The following is a 15,908-nucleotide window of genomic DNA, read 5'->3' as shown; positions in this document are numbered from 1 at the left end:
AACTCTAAAGAACGTATCCTCTGCAGCAGAGGTAACTCTGGGTCTTCCTTTCCTGTGGCGGTCCTCAGTTTCATCATAACGCTTGAAGGTTTTTGCGACTGCACAAGTTGTTGAAATTTTCCGGATTGACTGATCTTTATGTCTGTTGTTTCTCTTTGCTAATTTGAGCTGTTCTTTTCATTCCAGTGTTTAATTGCTATATTGTAATTACTTCGCCACCATGGCCTATTTATTTCCTTAACTTACCTCATTTGCACTCACTGTACATAGACTTTTTGTTTTCTTTTGATCTACTGTATTATTGACTGTATGTTTTGTTTATTCCATGTGTAACTCTGTGTTGTTGTATGTGTCGAATTGCTACGCTTTATCTTGGCCAGGTCGCAGTTGCAAATGAGAACTTGTTCTCAACTAGTCTACCTGGTTAAATAAAGGTGAAATAAATAAAATAAAAATAAAATCTTGTCAAAACACAACTGATTGGCTTAAGAAGGAAATCAATTCCACAAATGAACTTTTAAGAAGACATACCTATTAATTGAAATGCATTCCAGGTGACTACATCATGAAGCTGGTTGAGAGAATGCCAAGAGTGTGCAAAGCTGTCATCGAGGCAAAGTGTTGTTACTTTGAAGAATCTCAAACATAAAATATATTTTGATTTGTTTAACACTTTGTTGGTTACTACATGATTCCATGTGTGTTATTTCATAGTTTTGATGTCTTCATTATCATTCTACAATGTAGAAAATAGTAAAAATAAAGAAAAACCCTTGAATGAGTAGGCGTGTCCAAACTTTTGACTGGTACGTATATACTAGGCGGTGTCAAAGAAAGGCCCAAAAATTTGTCAAAGACCTCCAGTCACCCAACTCATAGACTGTTCTCTTTACTACCGCACGGCAAGCGGTACCGGAGCACCAAGTCTAGGTCCAAAAGGCTCCTTAACAGCTTCTACCCCCAAGCCATAAGACTGCTGAACAATTAACCAAATGGTCACCCAGACTATTTACATTGAACCCCCACACACACACACACACACACACACACACACACACACACACACACACACACACACACACACACACACACACACACACACACACACACACACAGTTTTTACACTGCGGCTACTTGCTGTTTATTATCTATGCATAGTCACTACACCTACCTACATGTACAAATTTACTTGACTAACCTGTGTCCCCACATTAACTCGGTACAGGAACCCCCTGCATAGGGCCTCGTTATTGTTATTTTATTGGGTTACTTTTTATTGAATGTTTTACTTGATTTTTTTTAGTAAATATTTTCCTAAATCTATTTATTAAACTGCATTGTTGGTTATGGGCTTGTAAGTAAGCATTTCACGGTAAGGTCTACACATGATGTATTCGGCGCATGTGACAAATACAATTTGATTTGATTTGCTAACCTGCATTTTCATTGGCTTCACAAATCTGTCAGTCATGCTTGCCCACACCCTCTCAGAATGCAGCATGGTGGAAAGAATGTAACACAATTAAGGAACTGTAGCCAGGCAGAGTGTCTTTATCGCCAAACAGTCGTCGTTTTCGGATGATTGAACTTAAGGTGAGTGTTACTAATGATATTTAAGAATGATCAGTCTATCGATCTGTTTTTATAAGGACTAAACATCTGACGGATATTGTGAGGAGGTTGGGGGGTAGCTAGCTAACCACATTGCAGCATCGAGACGCCACGTTAGTCGTTAGCAAAGTTGCTAACCAGAAAGCTAGCAGTAAACAGTTAGCTTGCTGATGTTACGTGGTTATTTTTGTTAGCTAGCTAGTTACCCATTCAGTGTCAGTTTTCACTTGTTACAAATAGATACATGTAACGAATAACGTTAACTATTCTCCTTCATCTAAAGCCTGTTTGTTTATCGGCTAGCGTAGTAACTAAAGTTACGTGTTTCCAACTCGGATGCTAGCTAACATTTGCCTCTCCGTGACCCATAGTACTCCGCGTGGAGACATTTTGACCAGACCAGGTTCGACTAGCGACGATAGAAAAGCTAATTACATTGCATTGGGCAAGCTGGCTAGCTAAATAGCAAGTTAGATACACAGATAAGTACATATTGAACGAGGCCCAATAACAATTAAATAAAGATAATGTCACAGAAATTGCAATGTATTTGGCTCACTTTGCAGATTAGTTAACGTTTGATGGCTAAGCTAGCTAGAATGTCTAGTATCTAACCTGACTTTCTAGCTACTGACTTACTATGTAACGTTAGTAGTTACTGCAGCCAACATGGCTGGCTAGTTAACTTGCTCTGTCTGTAAAATCTTTGCTAGCGACTTCGTCGCGGTATCTTATTTAGCGAACTAGCAATCTACAAACACATGTTAACTTTGCAGTAGATGGCCGAGAGCTAGTGAACTATGGTATTGTTGTACTTAAGGGGCAGAGCGCGAGCTAGTAAACCGTATATTACTGGAATAGCTAGGTTAACTTGCTAGCTACACTTCACAATCCCGTGCATACTTTTTTGTAAACACTGGTCAAGTCTCAGTCAGGGAAGTTTTGCTAGTTTCCCGACAGAAGTTCAGTGTTTGAAAATGTCCATGTCCAGCAATGGGACTCGCTGGGTTTATAGCCGATGTTAAGACTTCAGATTCAGCATCTTCCATGCTGAACCTCCTAGTCGAAACATACGGACAATTTGGCCTTATCAGAAGCCGGTTTGTAATACTAACAGTTAGCTATTTGTGGCAAGTAGCTAATGCTGGGCATACACCACACGACTAATACAATCGTAACAACTTGGATGTGCTCACATTTACATGTCTCCTTGTCCCAAATCTTTAATTCAATCAATCTTCAACCCCAGGACTGTGGTTCTCACATTACACAATGGTTCCTTAGTTGATCCCCCTGCGTTTCTATTGTCGCGTGTCGGCATTTCCCCCTAACGTTGAGCTGCTTTATTAGTGTTGAGATAATGTGCACATTATTATGTGTAGAATCATCCCAAAAGACATGGGTGCACAGAATATGGATAATAATAAATGTGATTTTTTTTTTCTGTCATGGTAGGACGCAATGTAATATTGGTGGAGTTTGTTTTGCATGGCCTGGTGCCCCTGGTGAGTGGAGATTTTACTTAAAGACCCTTGGAATCTTCTTAAATGGGCGAACGTTGCTAAGCTGGAGCACCTGACCATGTAAAATGAACCTGTCCATTGAAAAAGGATCCACCAATCCGTTTTCCATCACCTTGGTCCACACGGTGCGGGTTGTTGTTGCATTCCTCTTCGTCGTCATTGTTTTGGTCTCACATGCTGAGTGCTCATTGGGCATGGACTGCTGCCAATAGCCAATCGCAACATAGTACTGCTCATACTACAAGATGGCAAAATCGCGTGGTGTATGTTCGGCATTACCAGTCTGGTTGTTGTGGGTTATTGCTGTGCATTCACTACACAATCTTTGACACCTTTTTGCCATCCCAGACACATTTTCATGTTGGAGATGAAATCCTATGAACTTGGGCAAGGATCAGGTCATTGGGACTCGTGTAGTTTGAGTGGGTCAAGAGGCACTGATTTTGGCTGTTCCGTTCTCCAGACCCCCGGTGGGATGTCCTGATTTAATATTCGGGAACATTTTAGTTGTATCTTGTAGTATGAGGAGGGATGCGATTGGGCAAGCATGTTGAGACCCAATCAATGACGGCAAAGATGAAACCAACAGCTACCACAGCCACAAATTGAAAATTGTCTGTATTGTAAACAATTTCTGAATAATAGAAGAATAGTAGTAATAGAGTTTAATATCAGATTTTAAGATGAGAAATTGTGGAAATACGCAGGATTTACCCATAATTATGACAGATTGGTAGAGCTGTGGAGAGAATGCAGCTGCTTAAATGTTACGTTTTCACCTCCAAATCCTAACCATTTGAGGGTCTGTATTTGGCCCCTCAGTCTCCTTTTCTGATGTTTTTTGCTAGGGTTGGAAACTTTCCAGTGAATTTGGGGAATTTTGTGTAAATTCATCAAAAAGTTAGCTTATAACGGCGAACCTTTTTTTGTGGGATACATGTAAGGAAATTCTAGTCTAGTGACATATTTTGGTTAAACTATGCCCAATTCAATGGAATTGCAACCCTCTGCATTGTGTTCTTCCATCACATGTACAGTTGATTCTGAAGGTCTTGCACACTAATGAGATTCAATTGAACCCACACTACTACACTGTCTGAGCCAAGGACTACATGCTTTCTGTTAAGTTTTGATTACAATACTGGGTGGGGTGAATATATTTTATAACATACGTAATTTAAAAAACTAGTAAATTGTAGCCTACAGCAAAGTGTTTCAATCATTTCTAACTTGTGAATAATTTCTGCTTGTTAGTTTTAACTTGCTTGAGTCTACTGAGTGTTAATTCACCTGTTTCAATACATGTTTCATTTTAAAACATTTATCTTACAAAGGAGTTTAATCTAAATGCTTAAATAGTTATCTGTACATGGAATTGTATTTGTTTTTTAAATTCCTTTTTCTAATCTTTACAAGAAAATGCCACGGGCCCTATCTGATGTTTGGAGACATTTCACTGCAGCTAATGTAGAAGGAAAAGCTGTGCACATTTGCAAATACTGTGCCAAATCATATGTGAAGAATGCAACAAAGATGCAGAATCATCTGGCCAAGAGCATTAAGTTCCCTCAGCGCTCACAATAAGCAACCTCTGACAAAAGTCCCTCTACTTCTATTTGAGGTGAAAATTGTGAATCAGACACCTTATCAATAGCAACAGCTCATGGGCCTCCTGGAATCAGAAGGTTTTTTTGACTCATTGGAGGAACTTAGTCAGAGAAATGTTGCTGAATGTCTTGCTCGAGCTGTGCATGCAACTCGTTCACCTCTGATTCTCACAGGCAATGTGTATTGGAAGAGATATCTGAATGTTCTTCGCCCAGCATACACCCCTCCAACCAGACTACTTATCTACTCATTTGCTGGATGCAGAGTTCAACAGAGTTCAAGTGAAGGTTAAGCAAATCATAGAGAAAGCAGATTGTAATGCAATCATCTCTGATTGGTAGTCAAATGTTTGTGGGCAAGGAATAATTAACTACATCATCTCCACTCCTCAACCAGTATTCTACAAGAGCACAGACACACGGGACAACAGACACACCGGTCTCAACATTGCAGATAAACTGAAGTCAGTCATCAATGACCTTGGACCACCGAAGGTATTTTCACTGTTGACAAACAATGAAGGCTACTTGGTCTAAAGTGGAGGACTCCTACCCTCACATCACATCCTTTGGCTGTGCTGCTCATGAATTGAATCAGCTCCTCAAGGACATCATGGCACTGAAAACAATGGATACACTCTACAATAGAGCCAAGGAAGTGGTTAGATACAGTGCCTTGCGAAAGTATTCGGCCCCCTTGAACTTTGCGACCTTTTGCCACATTTCAGGCTTCAAACATAAAGATATAAAACTGTATTTTTTTGTGAAGAATCAACAACAAGTGGGACACAATCATGAAGTGGAATGACATTTATTGGATATTTCAAACTTTATTAACAAATCAAAAACTGAAAAATTGGGCATGCAAAATTATTCAGCCCCTTTACTTTCAGGCACTGTATGTGAAGGGTCATCAGGTTATATCAGCAATCTACCTCACCAAGCAAAGTGAGAAGAATAAGAGTAGCACATTGAAGCTGCCCAGCAACACCAGTTGGTTGGGGTGGTGGTGTCATTATGGTTGACAGTCTCTCCAAGAAATGGCCATATCAGTCTGCCAATATGGACAGCCCCGTCAAGAGGATCATCCTGGGTGATTTATTTTGGGAGAGAGTGGTAAGCAGCCGGAAACCTATAGCAGTAGCCATTGCACGGATTGAGGGAGACAATGCCATCCTGTCTGATGTTCAGACTCTGCTTGCAGATGTAAGAGAAGAAATCCATACTGCCCTGCCCACTTCACTGTTGCTCCAAGCAGAGGAAACTGCAGTTCTGAAATGCATCAAGAAGCGTGAAGACTTCTGCCTGAAGCCCATACATGGAGCAGTGTACATGTTTGACCCCAAATATGCTTGCAAGAGCATCCTGTCTGGTGCAGAGATCAACAAGGCCTATGGTGTCATCACTACTGTGTCTCGCCACCGTGGCCTACACTTCCAAGCAAGTGCTTTGGGATGGAGATGGAAAATGGTAGTTGTGCCAGGTTATCTCATCAGCCACCAGGTGGAAGGGACTTTGTGGATCTGAGGCTCTTTCCCCTGTTGCCTCCATCATCCTCCATATCCCACTAACATCAGCTGCCTCAGAGCGCAACTGGTCCTTGTCTGGGAACACACACACCAAAGCACGCAACAGGCTGACCAATACAGGGGTTTAAAAATTAGTGGCCATCTGGGAAAATGTGAGACTTTTTGAGCCTGACAGCGAGCCATCCTCAACAGGGTTGGAAAGTGAAGGTGAGGCCAGAGAGTTTGATGTTCAAGAGGCGGACATTGAGGAGGTCCAGGGAGAAGACATGGAAGCCTGAGAGGAAGACAACCAAAGCTTTAGTTTCTAGACTATCATTTTACATGTATGTATGTATGTTGAAAATGTTTCTGGGAGATGTGATGGCTCATTGGCGATCATTCAATATTCCCTTTTGTTTTTCAGTGAAATCCTTCCATGTGAAGAGTCCACTCATTTAAAGTTCAATTCATAACTAAATTGTTTAAAAAAATTATATTGGGAGGATTTAATAATTTACAATGGTCTGTCTACTTATAAGGTGTATGTTTGTCTCCATGTGATATGGTAAATATATCCAAAGGGGAAGTATTCAATTCAAAAAAACATATATTTAAATTATATTAATATTAGTTTGCATATATTTCCGTTAATTCCCACAAAGTTTCCACCTCTGAATATTCCCCAAAATGTGCATCCCTATATTTTGCAAATAATAATGTGCACACTTATAAAAGGCAGAAGCTTGCTGTTTGCATGTCGGCATTTTTTTGTTTGCAAACCATAATGGAAAAATAGTGATTTTTATTTTTATTCGATTGCCACCACAACTTTATTAATTCACTTCATCTTTCAGAGAGATGTAAGATCGATTATCTATTGCCTCTGCAAACTGACTCTGTGAATATGGATCATGGGATGCTCATGTCTTCACCCTACCAACGGGAGTCGTTGACCCAAAGACAGGTGACAAGCTTGGGTCCAAAATATTCTCATAGAAATGCCTTGGGCGTATTTTGGCGAAAGTGAGACCTCTCACTTCACCTCTTCCTCTCTGATATGGCCTGCCCCCCCCGCCTCGCCTCATGAATGATGTCATTACTGGTTAAAGAGGAGCACACACTTTTATAAAATAAGTTACTTCTATGCAGATGTTGTTTATCACTACAATAAAATGAGTCCCAACTGGAAGGGAAATGGATTGTTTGCCATCTGTAGCCCCATGAAGTCAGCCAAAACAAGCTCAACTCAATGTATTCTCTCACTCCTATTCAATATGCATTCCCCTGTATTGTGAATAGGCTACATCTTGATTTTACCAGTTGATAAATAGATTTACCATTGAAATAAATTAAAAGTCAAATTGATTGTATACTTGATTTAATTAATGCATGCATGGATGTCTCTGAAAAATGTTAATGTGAAAAAGTTCAAATGTGTTTATTGCACTCAGGATGCCGAGTGATTGAACAGCCAAGTCGCTGAGTTTCTGTCTGGAAGTGCCATTCTGTGACTTAAGCTAATACGCCTTTTGTTGCCGTGGTATCATTTTGGTATTGACTATTGTGATACTAATCCTGGTATCAGTATCTAAGTAAAACGCCTAGAGTTTTCTTGATTGTGATGTCATTCAAACAGTATGTAGTGTTGTGGGCCCACAGTATCTCTGACAGTGGTATAACATTCTGTGTGGTAGCCTCACCTATATGGTCCAATGGTTGGGTAGAACAGCACCCCTATAGAAAGGGTTTGGTGAATAAACTGAAAATCCCTGTAGGTGGTCCACCCATTACATCTCACTGTGGGCTGTGTGATTGTTAATTCTATCAGTAGCAGCACATGAAGGTTAGTCTGCCCTTGTGCGTGTGATGCTGCATGTGCAGCCCCCCCTGCTCTCCTCCCTCAGCTACGTCACTGCCAGATCTAATGATGAGTCAGGCTCCCTCCCTTTTCTCCGTCAAGTGTGGGTTTGAACAGAACACTGCTCTGTGACTGGTCCATCCTGTGTCTGTGTGCTGTTGACCTAGAGCTGTTCCCTCTCCCCGGTGCGTTTCAACCTCTCAATGGCAGCATGCTAGTGCATCACTAACATATAGCACTATAGTTTGCTGGTTGTACATCAAGTTGACGCAAGGTTTGTGTAGCAGTCCTTTGTTTACTTTAAGCGTGCTGGGTTTTTAACAGCTCACCATATCTTTTGAGTTAATGGAATGTAGTCTATTCAATCATTCTCATCCTGACTATTCCAGCTAGCTTATTTGTAGTAGACTTAAAAAACAACTATTTATTTATTTATAGGCAAGTCAGAACAAGAGAACAAGTCAGAACAAATGATTGTGGGTTAACTGCCTTGTTCAGGGGCAGAACGACAGAATATTATTATTTATTTTTTTACCTTGTCTGCTCGAGGATTCGATTCAGCAACCTTTCGGTGACTGGCCCAATGCTCTAACCACTAGGCTACCTGCTGACCTAGTCTTGCCTATACAGTGGGGCAAGAAAGTATTTAGTCAGCCACCAAGTTCTCCCACTTAAAAAGATGAGAGGCCTGTAATTTTCATCATAGGTACACTTCAACTATGACAGACAAAATGAGAAAAACAAATCCAGAAAATAACATTGTAGGATTTTTAATGAATTTATTTGCAAATTATGGTGGAAAATAAGTATTTGGTCACCTACAAACAAGCAAGATTTCTGGCTCTCACAGACCTGTAACTTCTTCTTTAGGATGCTCCTCTGTCCTCCACTCATTACCTGTATTAATGGCACCTGTTTGTTATCAGTATAAAAGACACCTGTCCACAACCTCAAACAGTCACACTCCAAACTCCACTATGGCCAAGACCAAAGAGCTGTCAAAGGACACCAGAAACAAAATTGTAGACCTGCACCAGGCTGGGAAGACTGAATCTGCAATAGGTAAGCAGCTTGGTTTGAAGAAATCAACTGTGGGAGCAATTATTAGGAAATAGAAGACATACAAGACCACTGATAATCTCCCTCGCTCTGGGGCTCCACGCAAGATCCCCCCCATGGGGTCAAAATGATCACAAGAACGTTGAGCAAAAATCCCAGAACCACACGGGGGTACCTAGTGACAGTGTTTGAAGTGAAGACTTACAGAAAACATTTCACCTCTGTCATTGCCAACAAAGGGTATATAACAAAGTATTGAGATAAGTATTTGGTCAATAACAAAAGCTTATTTTCCACCATAATTTGCAAATAAATTCATTAAAAATCCTACAATGTTATTTTCTGGATTTGTTTTTCTCATTTTGTCTGTCATAGTTGAAGTGTACCTATGATGATAAATTACAGGCCTCATCTTTTTAAGTGGGAGAACTTGCACAATTGGTGGATGACTAAATACTTTTCTGCCCCACTGTATGACAGTAGGTATAGATATGAGATATGCCACAGTAGGTATAGATATGAGATATGCCACTATCCTGGCGTTTTTAAGAGCCATGCATTACCAACTGAGCTACAGAGGACCCGTATCTAGCCTATTTCACTACTCAGTCCCATATTAAGCACACAAGTGATGTGCAGTATAGCCTGTGTCTTTTACAACCAATTCTGTAGCTCTTCTTAGAGCATAACCAACCTGGCCTGTATTCAGAAACATCTCAGACTAAGAGTGCTGATCTAGGATCAGCTTCCATCTGTCTATGTATTCATATTCACTAGAATATCTAAAAGGCAAACTTATTTGAGATCAACACTCCTTCTCTCACGCTTTATGAAATTGGGCCCTGAGGTGAAAAAAGAATCAACGGTTACAACTGAATAAATAAAACAAATGTAACACAGATTGCACCTGGAATAACTGAAGGCATTCTGAGGACGTGTAACAAACAGCATGACTGTTACCACACCAGTCTTTCCTTTGTTGTGACAGTGGGCTGTTGGGTGGTTGCTGGTTGGTATGGCGATGACTTGATTGATGTAGGAATAGACCAAACATGAGTATCTGACCTGGTAGACAGCAGTTGTGCTTGTGTCGAGTCTCTCTCCCCGCTACACACATGATGCCCGCCTCCACTATCTTGCATAACAACAGAGACGGCTGCCAAGTCCCAGCCTGACTCCTCAGATACTCAGTCCTCTTGCCATAATATGCTGCTGCTCACATAATATGCCGCTCTCTCGCCGAAAAGCACTAGTTCCATGCTTACAGCCCGGGTTGCCAGTTTACAGTCCGGGTTTACAGTCTGGGTTGCCAGTTTACAGTCCGGGTTTACAGTCTGGGTTGCCAGTTTACAGTCCTGGGTTGCCAGTTTACAGTTTACAGTCTGGGTTGCCAGTTTAGGAATCACTGACAGGAAATAGACATTCACTGCTACAGTAGCCTCTCTCTCTGAGGGAACGATGACGCTGCAGTGCTGTACTGTGGACTGGATGTTGTGGATGTGCTACAGGGTTGAGACCAATTGCTGCTCAGTAAGATTTCCCAGGTGTATTATTGTTATGGTATTATGACTTTTATTCCTAGGCACGCCGAAAAACATCTATATACACTGTGGAATTTACTGTTTGTTCCTATGTGACTAAATATTTAATTTGGCCTCGATTTAATTGACTAGTCTCAAACTGGCCTTATTGTGTGTAATTGTTCTGATTTTATCTATACTGTAGACTTGTGTGGACTTATGTCTTCATAAGTTTTTCTGTGTTCTACTTGTCAGTGCCTTTTCACCAGGTCAAATTCCTTGGTACATATAAGCAAAGGTGATTCCTGAATCCCACCCTCTGTCTCATCCACAGTGATGCTCAAACGATGCCTATAGTGGACAAGCTCAAGGAGGCCCTGAAGCCCGGCCGGAAGGACTCCTCGGCGGGCGATGATAGCGACCTCAATAAGCTGCTGGCCTCCTCGGCCAAGAAGGTCCTGCTGCAGAAGATTGAGTTTGAGCCGGCCAGCAAAGGCTTCTCCTATCAGCTGGACAGTCTCAAGACCAAATATGTGATCCTCAACCCCCGTGGCAGTGAGGGGGCCACTTCGGGTCAGAGGGCCAGCACAGAGCCCGCTCAGATCAAGAGGCACGGTAAGGCCGTTGACTGAGAAATTGACTCTCTCCCTCAGCCATTCAAGACGTTTGTTAATTCTGTGGCAGTGAAAACTAGATTTAACACACTTCGATATTCTTCATCACCCCCATTGTCTTAACCTTTTTGTTGGAATTGAAGAATAGCTCTATTCACCATGAGTGTTTCTCTCTACTGGGTTTTGGTGACGTGACCGAGTTTGGCTGAATTGTTGCGTTTTCTGTTGAACTATTCTCAATGGCTTTTCTGAATTATCCATGTAATTTCTGTAATTAATCTCACCCCTCCATCCACCAGTTTCAGACAACCAGTGTGGGGGCCAGAGCGATGGGATCCCCGCCCCGCAGAAGATGCTCTTCCCTGGGAACAGACTCTCCATGCGTTGGGAGCGTGTCTACCGGGTGGGAGCCGGCCTCCACAACCTGGGCAACACCTGCTTCCTTAACTCCACTGTGCAGTGTCTCACCTACACACCGCCCCTGGCAAACTATCTCCTCTCCAAGGAGCACAGTCGTGCCTGTGAGTAGTTCAGTTGACCTCTGGTTACATACCTTTTGAATGGCACAATATAGGCGTTGTAGTGCAAAAACATTAAATGGGTCAATACAAAGCTTTTGCTTCTAGTTTTTGAGACTAAACGGGTCCCCTAAATGGACAAACATATTGTCTAGAAATGACCTCAAAGGTTGGATGGAAAGGGGCACATGTCCAACAGCTCTACTCCCATGAGTAAAAGGGGATGCCTAGTCAGTTGTACAACTGAATGCATTCAACTGATGTTTCTAAAAGCATAATGTTTGCTTAAAAACAATGGTTTTGTGTGCATTCACAATATAAGAAATTGATTCATATTATGTCATAAGCCAAACAGCCAACATCTGACACACACAATAAGCAATGAACATATGTTTAAGAACTGTTGTGCTGGAAGTCAAATGACTTGGCCAGTCTGGTGGGTTAATGACGGTGACATGACCAGTCTGGTGGGTTAATGACGGTGACTTCACCAGTCTGGTGGGTTAATGACGGTGACTTGGCCAGTCTGGTGGGGGTAATGACGGTGACTTGGCCAGTCTGGTGGGGGTAATGACGGTGACTTGGCCAGTCTGATGGGGGTAATGACGGTGACTTGGCCGGTGACTTGGCCAGTCTGGTGGGGGTAATGACGGTGACTTGGCCAGTCTGGTGGGGGGGTGACTTGGCCAGTCTGGTGGGGGTAATGACGGTGACTTGGCCAGTCTGGTGGGGGGTGAGTCGACGGTGACTTGGCCAATGACGGTGACTTGGCCAGTCTGGTGGGGGTGGCCAAGTGACTTGGCCAGTCTGGTGGGGGACGGTGACTTGGCCAGTCTGGTGGGGGTAATGTAACGACGGTGACTTGGCCAGTCTGGTGGGGGTATGACGGTGACTTGGCCAGTCTGGTGGGGGTAATGACGGTGACTTGGCCAGTCTGGTGGGGGTAGTGACGACGGTGACTTGGCCAGTCTGGTGGGGGGTAATGACGGTGACGGTGACTTGGCCAGTCATGACGGTTTGGCCAGTCTGGTGGGGGGTCGGTGACATGGCCAGTGACCAGTCTGGTGGGAATGTCGGTGACTTGGCCAGTCTGGTGGGGGTATGACGGTGACTTGGCCAGTCTGGTGGGGGTAATGACGGTGACTTGGCCAGTCTGGGGGGGTAATGACGTTGACTTGGCCAGTCTGGGGGGGGGTAATGACGGTGACTTCACCTCATTATTCTATTCCTGTGCATTTCAGGTCACCAGTCGGGTTTCTGTATGATTTGTATAATGCAGAACCACATCATCCAAGCCTTTGCCAACACAGGAAATGCCATCAAGCCTGTCTCCTTCATCCGAGACCTAAAAAGTAAGTAGTGTGCTTCTTGTTTAGCTGTTTTCCATCTATTGGGTTGGCGTTGGTTTTTCAGAGTTGTAAGTGGAAGCTTGTTTCTCGCAGCATTGCAGTTTTTGTTGTCCTGCAAGGTACATGATATTGATTGGCTGTTATATTCTTGATTTCAGTTTAGTTTCAGAAACACTAACCAGGTTTCCATCCGTCCTTTTTGAGATTAAAGTACGTCGGGGAAACAAATGTCCCAACGGGCCAGGTGGAAACAGCAAATGTCACTAAACAAAATACGCTGGATACGGTTGGGATGGTTTTATGTCGAGGATGAATTATGTGAGTAATGGAAATGCTTTTATGTGCCAATATTGCTATAATAACATCATATTGGAGGCACATGATGACATGTTGTGTAGTCTTCCACTACGACTCAGGAAACCGTAGTTTACTACAGATGAAATAAGTGATGAACTTCACAGGGTGGTGAAAGTACAAGGTGTTGAGCTTGATCCTCCTTTCCAACAAATATCCAGGGTCTTATTCTGGTCATGATCGATGAATGACTGCCGTTAGACAAATAAAAATGATCTCTCTGTCCAGTCATAATAATCATCATGTAGGCTATACCCTCACTGTATCTATGACTGTGAGCTGTTGTCTAGTGCTCATGTGCCAAGACCAGAGTGGGCTCACTCAGTATGTGTATATGTATCTTTAGTGACAACTGTCAGTAGAGTGAAATATGCGATGGAAACCCATTTAACTCTTATTTGTTACAGTTGAAGTTGGAAGTTTACATACTTAGGTTGGAGTCATTAACTCCTTTTTCAACCACTCCACTTTAACAGACTTGCTAAAACTATAGTTTGTTAGAACATCTACTTTGCATGACACAAGTCATTTTTCCAACAATTGTTTACAGACAGATTATTTCACTTATAATTCCCTGTATCACAAATCCAGTGTCAGAAGTTTACATACACTAAGTTGACTGTGCCTTTAAACAGCTAGGAAAATTACAGAAAATGTCATGGATATAGAAGCTTCTGATAGGCTAATTGACATCATTTGAATCAATTGGAGGTGTACCTGTGGATGTTTTCAAGGCCTACCTTCAAAGGTAATGCCTCTTTGCTTGACATCATGGGAAAATCAAAAGAAATCAGCCAAGACCTCAGAAAAAATATTGATTCATACTTGGGAGCAATTTACAAATGCCTGAAGGTACCACGACGCTTGGCCACATTCATCTGTACAAACAATAGTACACAAGTATGAACACCATGGGACCACGCAGCCATCATACCGCTCAGGAAGGAGAGGCGTTCTGTCTCCTAGTGATGAACGTAATTTAGTGAGAAAGGTGCGAATCAATCCCAGAACAACAGCAGCAGCAAAGGACCTTGTGTAGATGCTGGAGGAAACGGGTACAAAAGTATCTATATCCACAGTAAATCGAGTCCTATATCAACATAACCTGAAAAGCCGCTCAGCAAGGAAGAAGCCACTGCTCCAAAACCGCCATTTAAAAAGCCAGACTACGGTTTGCAACTGCACATGCGGACAAAGATTGTACTTTTTGGAGAAATGTCCTCTGGTCTGATGACACAAGAATATAACTGTTTGGCCATAATGACCATTGTTAAGCTTGGAGGAAAAAGGGGGATGCTTGCAAGCTGAACACCATCCCAACCGTGAAACACTGGGGTGGCAGCATCATGCTGTGGGGGTGATTTGCTGCAGGAGGGACTGGTGCACTTCACAAAATAAATGGCATCATGAGGAAGGAAAATTGTGGTTAAAATAAAGCGACATCTCAAGACATCAGTCAGGAAGTTAAAACTTGACCGCAAATGGGTCTTCCAAATGGACAATGACCCCAATAATACTTAAAGTTGTGGCAAAATGGCTTAAGGACAACAAAGTCAACGTATTGGAGTTGCCATCATAAAGCACTGACCTCAATCCTATAGAAAATGTGTGGGCAGAACTGAAAAGGCCTGTGTGAGCAAGGAGGCCTACAAACCTGACTCAGTTACTGTCAGGGGGAATGGGCCAAAATTCAACTAACTTATTGTGGGAAGGCTACGCAAAACGTTTGACCCAAGTTAAACAATTTAAAGGCAATGCTACCAAATGCTAATTGATTGTATGTAAACTTCTGACCCACTGGGAATGTGATGAAAGAAATGAAGGCTGAAATATATCATTCTCTACTATTTTATTTTTTTTACATTTCACCTTCTTAAAATAAAGTGGTGATCCTAACTTACCGAAGACATTTAATCCTAGTTAAAATTCCCTGTCAGGAATTGTAAAAAACTGAGTTTAAATGTATTTGGCTAAGGTGTATGTAAACTTCTCCTTTAACTGTCCGTGGAAATGTTGCACCACGTCAACACACAGCCTTTTATCCACAACAAGTAAATTTGATGGAAACATCTTTGGTGAGAAAATGCGCATTTTGTTTATATGCAGATTTTTATTTTTGCGTAAGAATCTCACTAGTTGAATGGAAACCTAGCTAATGAAATGAGAACCAAAGAAATCTGATTTAGTATTATGTACTGCATGTTTTTCACTTGTTATTTACCCGTACATCGATATTGTAATATATAATCGTTCCGTAGATGGTGCATTGTGCCAGAGAACACCCTGGAGACTCGGTAGCAGTATGCATAAGGTGATGACATAACGCTGGTTGGAAGTGTCACTGTGACAGTAGTGCCTTAGTGAGGCTGTGACTGTTATATACGGAG

At 42.1% G+C, this 15,908-nt stretch overlaps 1 protein-coding gene across 1 annotated transcript; it reads left to right on the top strand.

The window, feature by feature from the left end:
* The first annotated feature begins 1,484 nt into the window (after positions 1–1,484).
* Positions 1,485–13,178, top strand: LOC135553870 (ubiquitin carboxyl-terminal hydrolase 36-like). The gene is made up of 4 exons (XM_064985797.1): positions 1,485–1,593; positions 11,021–11,301; positions 11,600–11,821; positions 13,060–13,178. The coding sequence occupies exons 2-4, from the start codon at positions 11,034–11,036 to the stop codon at positions 13,176–13,178; spliced, it is 609 nt and encodes a 202-aa protein (XP_064841869.1). The 5' UTR covers positions 1,485–1,593; positions 11,021–11,033.
* Positions 13,179–15,908: the final 2,730 nt, after the last annotated feature.

The sequence above is a fragment of the Oncorhynchus masou genome, chromosome 14 (genome assembly GCF_036934945.1).
Source record: "Oncorhynchus masou masou isolate Uvic2021 chromosome 14, UVic_Omas_1.1, whole genome shotgun sequence".
Lineage (NCBI taxonomy): Eukaryota > Metazoa > Chordata > Actinopteri > Salmoniformes > Salmonidae > Oncorhynchus > Oncorhynchus masou.
This window is presented reverse-complemented; position numbering and strand designations above follow the sequence as displayed.